This window comes from Anomaloglossus baeobatrachus, chromosome 3 (genome assembly GCF_048569485.1).
Source record: "Anomaloglossus baeobatrachus isolate aAnoBae1 chromosome 3, aAnoBae1.hap1, whole genome shotgun sequence".
Classification (NCBI taxonomy): domain Eukaryota; kingdom Metazoa; phylum Chordata; class Amphibia; order Anura; family Aromobatidae; genus Anomaloglossus; species Anomaloglossus baeobatrachus.
Genome location: NC_134355.1, coordinates 184889930 through 184903606, shown reverse-complemented (window position 1 = coordinate 184903606; position 13677 = coordinate 184889930). Strand labels below are relative to the sequence as shown.

Genomic DNA, 13677 nt, shown 5'->3' with positions numbered 1-13677 from the left:
GGTTGGTCAAGCCTCCTCTGCTAATAAGAGACGTTCCAAGGGCCCTAGCCTTGGAGTTGGGGACAAGGTATGGTTATCCACACGGAATATCAAACTCAAGGTCCCTTCTGCTAAGCTGGCTCCGAGATTTATTGGACCTTATGAGATAATCGAAGTAATTAATCCCACAGCTTTCCGCCTGCAACTCCCCTCGTCCTTTAAGATATCGAATGTGTTCCATAAGTCCCTCCTCAAGTTATATCGTGTCCCCATTCACCCAGTCAGTGACCCCCCTCCTCCTGTTTTGGTTGAAGGTAACTTGGAGTATGAGGTACAGAGAATACTTGATTCCCGTATTGTCAGAGGGGCGGTACAGTATTTGGTGCATTGGAAGGGTTACGGCCCTGAGGAGAGGTCATGGGTCCCTGCAAGTGATATTCATGCTAAGGGTCTGGTCCGGCGGTTTCACCTCCAATTTCCTGGGAAGCCGGGTTTTGAGGGTCCGGAGGCGCCTCGTGGAGGGGGGGGGTACTGTTACGTCACCGCCGGAGTCTGCTCCAGCGACTTCTGCTCAGATTGCCAGGTGACACTGTGTTCCTGCCGTGGATGGTGCTGGTGATGGGAGAGGAGTCGATGCCAGCAGCACCGGTGGGCGTAGGCTCTGATCATCCACTGGGCTGGGTTATCTTGGGATCTGCAGTACCGCTGGCTGACTGTAGGTGGCGGGTGTCTCCCAGCTGAAGTACCATCATTCAGCTACAGCTAATGGGAAGACACCACACCCTTCTTATTCCCCATCCTGTCTGCTGGACTCTGCCAGAGATAGTTCTGATTCTGGCTCATGTGCTGTTTTGTTTTGTGTTTCCTGTGCGCTGACTTGCTTGTTGTTGACTACCCTTCTGCCTGCTGTTTTGTACCTCGCTGAACGACCCGGATCTGACCACTGCTACGTTTTCTGTTTACGCCTTTGCCTGCCGATTCTGTCCCTGTTCTGCTGTTCCTGGTTTGACCCTGCCTGACGACTACTCTCATTGGACTGCAGCCTTCCACGGGTAGAGATCTCCAGTGCCTTGTGTAATTCCAAATCCCTGTATAGGGGTTAAAGGGTTTCAGGGTTCTGGGGTCCTGCTTGGTGAGGGGCTTCCCTTTAGTCTGTCCATTACATCCTACCTGAGTCTCTTTATCCAGGCAGGCATTACAATTTGCCACCCATTGAAATGAATGAGGTGTGTCAAAATGAAACCAAAATGTTTAGCTATTCGTTTGCACTGCGTTTTGTTTGCATTTTGGATCCGTTCTTGTCAACAAAAGCGCAGGTCACCAACTTTTCTCCATTCTCGCTCTCTGTCTCTCTCCGCTTCTCACCGATCACCGGCGCAGCACAGCTGTCACACTGCTACCGCGGCCTCTCCTGCTTCTGAAAGTGCTCATTAGACTCATCTGATATTCACTGCTTCCCCCACCCAGGTTGTAGTCAAACGCGGCCCCACGCTGAGTGACAGCTGTCTGACTGCAACCAATCGCAGCCGCTGGTGGGCGGATCTATATCGTACAGTACAATAAATAGATAAATAATTTAAAAAAAAGACGGCATGCGGTCCCCCTCAATTTTGATACCCAGCCTCACAGATGAGGGCTGGTATTCTCAGGCTTGGGAGACCCACGTTATTTGCAGCCCCCCAGCTTAAAAATATCAGCCAGCAACTGCTAGGAATTGCCGCATCCATTAGGTGCGACAGTCCCGTGACTTTTCCCGACTCATCCCGATTGCCTTGGTGTGGTGACAGTCAGGGTAATAAGGAGTTAATGGCAGCCCATAGCTGCCACTAAGCGCTATATTAGTCATGGCAGGCATCTATGAGACACCCTCCATGACTAATCTGTAAGTGAAATTAAATAAACACGAACACCAAAAAAATCCTTTATTTGAAATAAAAAACAAAAAACACTCTTTCACCACTTTATAAACCCCCAAACACCCCTCCAGGTCCAACGTAATCCACACAAGGTCCCACGATGCTTCCAGCACTGCTACATCTGACACTCACAGCGAGTGGCCATAGAGCAAGATTGCTTGCTGTGAACTCCATGCAGCAACTGAAGTGAATCGTGCTATCAGCAGTCACATCACTCAGATTAGCCACTACCACAACTGGAATCCTCCACCTGTGACAGCAAATCACCCGAGTGACTGAAGTGAAGCGATCTGCGGTGCCATCACTCAGGTGATTTCCAGTCACAGCTGGAGTCCTTCACCTGTGACCGCAAATCAGGCCATGGCACAGATAGAGCCGCATGATGAGAATGAACTCGGGTGAACCTCTGAAGTCACAGCTGCGGGCCCCACACTACTGCCTGTGTAACGGCACTAACGTCAGAGGTTCACCCGAGGTTCATTCTTATCGCGCGGCTCTGTCTTTGTCTGCTGTCAGTGGCCAGTCATGCTCTATAGTGCCGCTGTGACAGACAAGGATGTAGCAGAGCTGAATCGCCGTAAGAACACACGTTCAAAAACAGATGCAAAACGCATTCAAAATGCATCCAAAACGCATGCATTTTTTATGGTCAAACATAGTGTTTACAGTTCTCAAAGTCTGCCAGAGGGTGCATTTTTTTATCAAATCAAGAATACAGTGTGTGGACATACCCTTATACTTTTTGATCAAACAGAGTTAACCAAGTACCCTATATTATTTATATTTACTATTTACTTATTTACAGTACTTATTATAGGGCATATGCTCATTTTGTGTTTTTCTCTTTTGCTTTAAATGGTCTTACATCTGTTTTCATTTATAGTGTTATAGAATATTTGGCATATTTAGATTAGCCACTGTTTTGACAATTTTTCTATTTTTATAATAGGCCATGATGGAGCAGTAAACGGCTTTGGCTGGAGCTATGACAGGAATTGGTTGGTTTCTACTGCTGATGACAGAACATTGAGGATCTGGAATGTGAAAAATACAAGATCAGCATTAGTTCTGGTAATTTTTGTAAATTTTGTTTGTTGTTTAATGTTAAAGATGTATTGGTTCATTACATACATGTTCTTAAACAACCACACCAGCATATTATTTTATTTCAGTGTTCTAGTTTTGTTGTTGTTGGATTTATCTGATTTTATAAAGCACTGTCCCTATTTTAATAATTTTAAAAACTACAAATTTGCTATCTTCATTATTATAAAAAAACAGCAGAACTGCATAACCTGAAACTCATGTTACCCAACATAACTGCAGTCAGCATGTTGCTTGTGCAGCTGTGAGAAGCCTGCGTTGGCTAAACGTAATATCATGGTCCGCAGCATCTTTCGACTTGAGCAGATCTGTGACGTCATTGATCCGCAATTGCAAGGGGAGTAGGGGATTTTAAATATTTGCCTCACAAAATATATTCACATGGATGGAATGAAATGCAATTGCAGTATTTTATTTTTGGAATTTACATTTTTAGTCCTTGACATGCCAAAACCCCTAACAATTGACCCCCATTTGGAAACTAGACCCCTCAAGGAATTCATCTAGGGATGTGTTGAGAATTTTGAACACACACACACGTGGTCAAAATTGTTGGTACCCCTCGTTTAATGAAAGAAAAACCCACAATGGTGACAAAAATAACTTGAATCTGACAAAAGTAATGATAAATTTAAAATCTATGAAAATGAACGAATGAAAGTCAGACATTGCTTCTCTACCATGCTTCCACAGAATATTTAAAAAAATTAAACTCATGAAATAGGCCTGGACAGAAATGATGGCACCCTCCTCCTTAGCTTAATATTTTGTTGCACAACCTTTTGAGGCACTCACTGCAATCCAATGATTCCTGTAACTGTCAATTAGACTTCTGCACCTCTCGACAGGTATTTTGGCCACTCCTCAAGAACAAACTGGTCCAGTTGTCTCATATTTTAAGGATGCCTTTTCCAGATGGCATGTTTCAGCTCTTTCCAAAGATGCTCAATAGAATTTAGGTCAGGGGTCATAGAAGGCCACATCAGAATACTCCAATGTTTTCCTCTTAGACATTCTTGGGTGTTTTTATCTGTGTGTTTTGGGTCATTATCCTGTGACAAGACCCATGACCTCTGCGTGAGACCAAGCTTTCTGACACTGGGCAGCACATTTCTCTCTAGAATCCCTTTATAGTCTTGAGATTTCATTGTACCCTGCACAGATTCAAGACATCCTGTGCCAGATGCAGCAAAGCAGCCCCAGAACATAACAGAGCCTCCTCAATGTTTCACAGTAGGGACAGTGTTCTTTTCTTGATATGCTTTATTTTTCTATCTGTGAACATAGAGCTAATGTGCCTTGCCAAAAAGTTCCATTTTTGTCTCATCTGTCCAAAGGACATTCTCCCAGAAGCTTTGTGGCTTGTCAACATGTAGTTTGGCAAATTCCAATGTGGCTTTTTTTATGAATTTTTTTTTTTTTCAATACAATAGTGTCCTCCTTGGTCATCTCCCATGAAGTCCACTTTAGCTCAAACAACAATGGATAGTGTGATCTGACACTAATGTTCCTTGAGCTTAAAGTTCACTGTTAATCTCTTTAGAAGTTTGTTTTGGCTCTTTTGTTACCATTCGTATTATCTGTCTCTTTAATTTGTCATCAATTTTCCTCCTGCGACCACGTCCAGCGAGATTGACTATAGTTCCATGGATCTTAAATTGGTGAATAATATATGCAACTGTAGTCACAGGAACATCAAGCTGCTTGGACATGGTCTTATAACCTTTACCTTTACCATGCTTGTCTATAATTTTCTTTCTAATCTCCTGTGACAACTCTTTCCTTTGCTTCTTCTGGTCCATGTTGAGTGGTTCACACTATGTCATCAAACAGCACTGATTACATATACTTATATTTTGGCCTATTTTATATTTTATTTAAGGAAGTCTATAAGCCCTTCATTATCCCCTGCTTTCTATTAGACATGAAGTATAGTTATGTGTTTGTGCATATTCTAACTTACCTGTACTTATTTTTCCCGTAATATAAATATATTTTTGCTTACATATTAAAAGTTATATTTTAGTCCTTGCTTTGATGTATTGATATATAGGACTTGTTGGCATTTTCTGTCTCTGTTTATTCAGGGTTTGGCATTTGTATACATTATACTTGTTACTTGCATCGAGCCCATCTAAGCGTCCGCTTTGGTTTATTTGACCATCAAACACTCATGCAGATTAGTGCTCACTCATCACTAAACCCTGTGCTCAAAAACTGCTGTTTGGGCACATGGTTGGGCTCAGAAAGATTAGAGCTTGATTTGATGTTTGGAGAGTCAATATGGCTCGAATAGATTGTGAATTACATGTCCCAAAGAGTGCAATTTAATTTTAAAAAATAAAAATGCCAGAATTAAGTTTTTTGGCCACCGCAATATTGCAATAAAATGCGATCAAAACATCATATCTACCCAAAAATGGTATTTATAAACGTTTAAGCTCAGGGTGCAAAAAAATAAGCCATCACACAGCCCCAGCTCACTCAAAATAAGCATGTTATGCATTTCAGAAAATAGCAACTTAAGTATTTTTTTTATTTTCACAAATTTCTGAATTTTTTTCACCAATTAAATAGAAAAAAAAATATACATGTTTAGTATCTACAAACGCTTACTAGCCTGGGGAATCAAATTGCCAGGTCAGTTTTACCATGTAGTGATGATGGTAAATTATAAAACCCAAAAAGCAATTGTCTAATTGCACTTTTTTTAAAAAATTTTTGGGGGAATTTTTTTCCCCCATTTTCCAGTACTTTGTATGGTAAAATTAATGGTTTCTTTCAAAAGCACAACTTGTCCCACAAAAAGCAAGCCCTCATACGGCTATATTGACAGAAATTTAAAAAAGGTATGGCTCTTGGAATAAAGGGAGAAAAAATAAAATAAAAAAATTGAAAATCGGCTGGTGAAGGGGTTAGGGATTCATCTAGGGGTGTAGTGAGTATTTTTAACCCCTATGTGTCTAACAGAATTTTATAACATTGTGACGTGGAAATATAACATTTTAGAGGTAAAAATGTGGGGTTTTTTAGCTGAAAATTTTTCCCAATGTTCAGTGTCACCCAATGGTTATTAGGTGAAATTTGACCCCACAATTGTGCAATTTCTTTCAAATGTAGTGATGCCCCATATGTTCTAAGAAATTACTGTTTGTCCACGCTGCAGGGCTTAGCAGGATGGAGCGCTATTTGGCTTTTGGGGCACAGATTTTGCTAGAATAGTTTGCAGGTAACATTTGTAGAGTCCCTAAGGTGCCAGAACAGCAGAAAACCCCTAAAATAACCCATGTTAAAAATGACACTTTTTCATCTACAGTTGCAACAACTATTTTGGACCACTGGTGTTTTTACTTTGTAACATCCACACCTGCTTTTTCTGGAGAATTACAAATATGTCAGTTAGGTGTCCACACATTGTCCCCAGCTTGTCCTTTTGGAGACACTCATCCCGTAAATTGTTAAGTGTGCTCTTCCTGCTACAGTAAAGCCAAACATGTGGTCACTTACTGTAGTTTAGGCACAGTATAGGACTGCAGTTTAGGTACACTGTGGGGCTTAGAAGGAGGGGGCAATTAGATTGGGAGTGCAGATTTCTCTAGATTTTATGTGAGGGGTGGCAGCCATGTTGCTTTTTGTTCTAGCAGTAACGTGGGAACTCTATATTTCTAGTGACAAATGACGGACTTAAGTGGGGGCTGGTTTTGTGCAGGATAAATTTGTTTTTTATTGGTAACATTTTGGGGTGCATAACATTTTTTCATCGCTTTCACTATAAGGCTGGGATTATATTCTTGTGTTTTATGCTGAGCACTAATGTCGGAGTTTCCATGTAAATCCCACAAAAATGCAGTTTAGATAAATCCCTCAACGGAATCACTTACTATAATGAGGAATATAAAATCACTTTAGACTCAGTGTGGAGTCTGTTCTGGTGGTATTCATCTTTTTGGGTGTGCACTGCACTGTTGTCAACCATACTTGTGAGCTAAAAAATAATGAAACATCATCAGAACAGAGACTGGACAAAGTCCAAAGTGACTCCATCTGCCTTATGATAGTGAGCGGTTCTATCGGGGGGGTTTATATGAATTGCATTTTGGTAAATTTACACGGAAATCCCATTGTAAGAACTCAGTGGTGAAGAGCACAGGATAAATGTGAACCGAGCCTAGTTCTGATTTTTGAGAGGCAGATTGAACAAAGCAACATTAGTACAAGAATAGTTATATTTATTTTTATGCCGTTTTTCATGTGGTATAAGTGATAAGAGGATTTTATAATGCAGATCAGTATGATTATAGTGCTTTGCTAATATCAAACTAAAAATGTTAAAAGGGATTTATTTAGTTTTTGACTGCTGCCAGTTACCAGGGTACTGGACAGAGGCCATCTGGATCGACTGGCCTCTGAGATCAGCATTCAGTCTGGGTACACTGGTCCCGTGCACCTCTACTGCCTCCTGGTGGCAGCTGGGGAACTGGTGTTGTAGTAGAAGGGGGGGGCTGGTTTTTCTGCAACAACCTCCACATCAAGAGCGTACCAGCCCCGCTCTCCATAGTGACGGGTGTAAGTGACCCTGTCGCCTACATGTAAGTCTCGATCAGGGTGTCTTCTAGGGAGATGGGGTCTCACATCCTGGCAGGAGATGAAGACTCCTTCCTTCAGGCTGGGCTCCGCAATGAAACCCCATCCCCTTTTTTGGTTGAAGCGCTCCACCACCCTCTGGTACAGCAGTCCCCGTTCCTGGTAGCTGACACGCCGCAGGCATTGTTTCTCTTGGAGGTCCCTGGCCTCCGCCTGCACCCGCTGGGCCTCCTGCTGCTCCCGCTCCCGGGCCAGCTTTGTGAAGATAGCCTGATAAGCCCCGCGGGTGTCCTCCTCAACCTGGGCCTGCTCCGAAGTGCTCCCGCTACCTGGTTCAGGATAGCTTGCTGCAGGGTCCCCAACAGCGACTGGGCACAGTACCTGGGAGTAGACGTCAGCGATAGCGGCAGCCTCCTCCGCGGCACCTTATGACGTTGTAGCCTGGTCTGTTGTCACTGTGTCGGACGGTGGTGCAGCTTGATCCTTCTCCTTTGGAGAAGGTGAGGCGGCCGAGTCTGATCTGGCCCGGGATATTTGTGCCACTTGGTCCTTCTCCTCCGGAGAAGGTGGTGTGACCGGTTCAGGTCTCACTGAATGTGGCGACGATGCGGCCTGGTCGAGGATGGATACGGGTTGGTGCGGCCTGGACAAGCGGTGCCCTACTCTCTTAGGCCTGCATGGCCGCCACCACTCCCATCATCTCTCCCCTCCACTCCTTGGGGGCAGGGCCTTCTTTTCGCGCCTTTTTCACTGCTGTGGCGCAGTCACTTTTTACACCAAAATGGCAGTGATTTTTCAAGCAGTAAAACATAGTCCATAAAACACAGTTTATAAGGCAAATGTCACCCGGTATAACCGGGTCCAGTTCAGTCATGTTCGTGACTCCAGGAAAAAGCTGTGTCACCCAGGGTTAGGGGGTACTCGGTCCCGGGCGGTGTATAACTGGGGAAATGTCACTTGGTGGCCATTGCCCGTTTCTGTGCCCTGGGTGCTTTTTAAAAGGGGGATATTTACATGGGAATTTAACTGAAAGTTTATCACATGACGCCACTTGCGGGTTGCGGCTATGTGGATGGAGCCGCCTCTGCACATTACTCACTACTGGGGCTGGCGTTAGTGGCAGCCTGGATGTTAGGCCCTCCGCAAGTAGGGCCAGGCCCCAGAGGATAGGTGATGTAGATGGGTGTTGAAAGAAGGCAGGCCACAAAAGAGGTTGCAGTGTAACTGGTTCCTTTACTCACAGCAAGATGTAAAATGGTCACCCGAGGAAGGCTGGTGCTGACCGCAGGTCCCCTTAATCCCAGTGCCAGTTTAGTGACCTGGTGGCTTCTTTCCTTTGCACCTCTCTTTGGTTGGTGGGTCCCTGTGGCTTGGAGCGACTGGCGTTCCCTCCTGGTAGTCTCTTAACGGCAGTCCGTATGACGGTAGCGTGAACCCTGTGGGGTCGGAGTCTCTGGTCCTATTCCCCGGTTCTCCCGTTGCTACTGAGTCCCGGACTTCAATGTCAGTGTGGTCCTTGATGGTCCCCTCACTGTGCAGATTTTATCAGGTCTGCTTGGATCGTTTGCCTGACTTAGGATTCTGAACCCCGTCGGTGCTGTGTTTCCGGGAGTACTCTACCGGCAACCAACCGCCTGGGCCCTCAGGTCACTGTCACACTCCTGTCAGTGCGTCTGCTCACTTTCTCTCTCTGTCACCGACTCCTGCCGACTACTGTGTGACTGTCCACTGTCTGACCCTCCCACCTGGTCATCTAGTGGACTGGATCGGCTCCACCTCTAAGTGGCCATCTATGGGTCCAACCCTAGTGTGGTACCAGTCTTATAGGGAATTTGGTGAAAAACAAGAATTAAATGGAATGTTTTTGTTGCTACCGACACTGGTCTTCTGGGTCCCTGGGGGTAGGCCCTGCATCCTGGTGGTGATGCAGTACCTTGTAGCTCCCTGATGGCTTCAGGGGCGCTACACTATCCCTTCTCCAAAGAGTATTCCTACACTATTTCCGAGGTACAGTATGCCGAAAAAAACCCCAATATTAAAATAGTCTTTAAAAATTAAATTTTCCTCCAAAACTGCCAAAGATGGACATGTCTTTGAAGATATGTACACATGGTGTCTATGAGATGGGTTTTTTTTAAGCAAAGAAGCTTCAGGAAAACACAGGCGGTCATGAAGCATCTTCTCCAGCAGGTGTTGCTTTCATTTTTGCGCCATCACCTGTTTGCTAAGAAGTTTTAGATATATACATTTTTTACTGCCAACAGATTTTGGCTGCAGGAAAAATAGCAGCAAAAACGCTGCATTTGACCATAGAGGCATGAGACATAGAATGGCTTTTTAGTTATTCAATCTTTAGCCAGAAAAAAATCTTAGCAAAAATAAAAGCTATATGAACATAGACATACAAAAGGTTTTTTTAGATGTTTATTGTTTAACCAGAACAATCTTAGTAAAAAAAAAAATTGGATGAACATACTCTAATTCTTTTCTTCTTCTTTTCAGCAGAAGGAAATGTTCTCAAGACCTCCTCGTTTTCCTCAGTTCTATTACATGGACAAATTTATCTTGTTGTCATCTGGATGTGAGATTCAGTTAATGAAATATTATCTAAACGACTGCAAGGAAGAAATCAAAAGGTAATTAAACTAATTATTTGTTATATTTTCCCCACTATTGTAAGTAATGACATATAAATCAAATATTCTATCACTCACTGATTAGAGCTTTTCTGGTTCCCTGCCCCCTCAATGACCCACAAAATGAAACGGCAATCGCACTGGTTAAAAGTAGCAACTTCTTCGCAGTTTGTTGTTTTATTGCAATGCTCCTGAAAAACTGCTTTTTTAGGAGACTACAACACAACCGTATTTACTTGAATAGAATTGTTCTATTGTTACCTGCGCCAAGGGTGGCCTGGAAAGCCACTCTGTAGCTAATAAGCCAAAAGGACCTTGATCCCTTTGTTCACGTGAAGGGGTCTCAGAGGACAAATCTTGATGCGATGGCATATCATAATACATTTTTCAAATAGTTTAACCCCTTCACGACCAGTGACGGATATATCTGTCATGGATCGTGTGAGGTTAATCTGCGCCATCTGCCGTGGGCAGGTCGTGGCGATCCGCGCACATATCAGCTGTTTTCAACAGCTGACATGTGTGCCTGCATGTTACGAGTGTAATCGCATTCCACCCGCAACATTTAACCTCTTACATCTCGCTGCCAAAGTCTGGCAGCGAGATGTATATGCGCGGCCATTACTTTCTCTTACCGCCACAGGTTTTGGAAAATGGCGCAAAACATGCGCCACTTTTATTGGACACATCAGTTTTACCATATAGTGAATACGGTGAATAAAATATCCCAAAAACTATTGTGCGATCACACTTTTTTTTGCAGTTTTTCCACACTTGGAATTTTTTTGCTGTTTTCCAGTAAACTATATGGTAAAACTTCTGGTTTCATTTAAAAGTACAACTCGTCCTGCAAAAAACAAGCCCTCATATGGCAAGATTGACAAAAAAATAAAAAAAGTTACGGCTCTCGGAAGAAGGGGAGGAAAAAAAAACAAACCACAAAAACGTAAAACGCCCTGGGGCTGAAGGGGTTAAAATACCAGAATACCAGCTATTTAAGTCGAAGATAAATAATTTATTCCAAAAAGGGTCGATTCTAGCTAAAATATAAAATGGCTAGAAACATCATCAGTACTTGAAAACATCACCATTACCACCATTAATACATGAATACAGAACCATAATCACCATCAATACTTGAATGCAGAAACAGAACCATTTTTAATACATGATTACATTACCAAGCTTAGTACAATGATCAATCGCAATGTTAGGTCATGCTCCAAAAGATACATTGCTATCATATGAACATACAACTCTTAGTAGGTACTTAACAATAGTAAAGAGCTGAACCACAGTACTTTTGCGACGTAGTCAGTATCACAAACAAACATTTACACCCATAAACCTTATAGTATTAATGCTTGCCGGGCAAGCACAGGATTAGTGGATCCACTGGAGCAAAGGTACCAAGCACTGACCTGGAGGAGCGAACTAGAATGGCTACCAACTCCACTAAAGCTACAGGAAGTGTCGATAGACACACACGCTGGTAGGTAACTGACAGAGGGAAGCCTCAGGGGATCATCGGTACCTCAGCAGCTGGCACCATGGAAAGAGACATCAGGTAGTCAAGGCACTTTCTCATTAAGGGAGGTGATTGTGCAACGAGTTCTATACGTTGCTAGTTCTCAGGTCGCTTTGTGTTGCCGTTGCTGTGCTGTGTGCTGTTGCTGATTCCTGTCTGTGTTTCAGAGAATGAAAAGTCCACTGCTGCAACTATCCACACCGACCACTTCCTACAATATCCGCTGTAGCTGCTGCAAGAGTCCACGACGGCCATCTCCTACGATATCCGCTACTTCTACAACCATAGACTATAGTGTATGGTTGTAGAAGTAGCGGATATCGTAGGAGATGGCTGTCGTGGACTCTTGCAGCAGCTACAGCGGATATTGTAGGAAGTGGTCGGTGTGGATAGTTGCAGCAGTGGACTTTTCATTCTCTGAAACACAGACAGGAATCAGCAACAGCACACAGCACAGCAACGGCAACACAAAGCGACCTGAGAACTAGCAACGTATAGAACTTGTTGCACAATCACCTCCCTTAATGAGAAAGTGCCTTGACTACCTGATGTCTGTCACCCATGCATCAAGGGAGAGTGCCGGCGTCCCTGTAAAGTTTGTTGGAAAAATGAGTAATTGCTGATAGTCATGGCTGTGAGCTGTCATTAAACCCCTTATTACCCTGATTGCCACAGCACCAGGGCAATCGGGATGAGTCGGGTAAAGTGCTGGGATTGTCGCTGCCGTTTTTAGGCGGAGAGGGGACAATATCCATGGTTCTCCCCGGCCTGAGAATACCAGACCAAAACTGTCAGCTTTCTCTTGGCTGGGTATCAAAATTGACGAGGAACATAAGCTGTTTTTTAAAATTATTTATTTAAATAATAAAAAAGCCGCATAGGGTCCCCCTTATTTTTATACAGCCAAGATAAGCATATGGCTGGGAGCTGCACCCTATAGTCGTATGCTTTCTCTGCACTGTGTATCACAATATACGGGGGACCCTACAACAATTTATTTATTTATTTTTACACCACTATAGGGACGCAAACAGCGTCTGTGATTCCAACTAATCGCAGACACTTACGATGCTTATGCGTCACGTGATGCGCTCCAAACCTGCGTTCCGGGATTACAACCCGGAAGTGCTAACGGCACGCTAGATAGTGGCGATATACCTTTATGGAGGCCCTAGCATACATGGCACCTTGGCGTGCGTGCCATCCCTCATTTTGGTGGTAAGTGTTAACTATGGCTGTATGTTATTTTCTCCATCTGTGTGGGAGCTTGTGGATTGGCCATGTGGGCTGTACCATGTACTTATGGGTCAGAATTAGTGGGGTCTGCTGATTACAGCATTTGGTGTATGGACCTTGTAGGCGTCACACCACTATTGGCCCTGATATTGTAACCCATGCTTGGTCCCCTGAGGAGTCACAAATAGTGCCGAAACGCGTCGGGGGGCATGTGGGGCTCTTTTAGCAAGGACAGTTAATAGGTCTAGTTGTGGAACGTCCTTGTAAGGGCGGGAGTCAATGGGGGTTAGGGTGAGTTTATTCCATTCCGGATTTAAAGCCTCCTCTGACTCTGACTGTCAACAAGAAATGCTGTGACGTGCACTAAAAGATCGACTGAATGGGTGATATCTTTCTTTTTTCTGCCTAATTTATGTGTTGCCAACAGGTATGAGGAAAATGTATATTTTTATGCATGTGGTGCTGTGACTGTCTGTCTTGCTCCAAAATGACGTCATTACAGTGACAACCGTCGCATTGGCCGCTCGGCTCGGCCCGGCCTCCCCACCCGCACGCATTGGCCACTCGTCTCGGCCCGGCCCCGCTCTCCGCACGCATTGGCCGCTTGGCTCGGCCCGGACCTGCACACGTTGGCTGCTCGGCCCCGCCCCCGCACACGTTGGCCGCTCAGCCCCGATCCCCGCACACGTTGGGC

At 44.2% G+C, this 13677-nt stretch overlaps 1 protein-coding gene across 1 annotated transcript in view; it reads left to right on the top strand.

Moving 5' to 3' along the window:
• Positions 1 to 13677, top strand: part of WDR27 (WD repeat domain 27) — a 954066-nt gene that overhangs the window by 463222 nt on the left and 477167 nt on the right. The window contains exons 17-18 of the mRNA XM_075339621.1: positions 2845 to 2966; positions 10086 to 10219. Coding sequence (XP_075195736.1) covers positions 2845 to 2966; positions 10086 to 10219 — 256 coding nt within the window. The remainder of the gene's footprint in view (positions 1 to 2844; positions 2967 to 10085; positions 10220 to 13677) is intronic.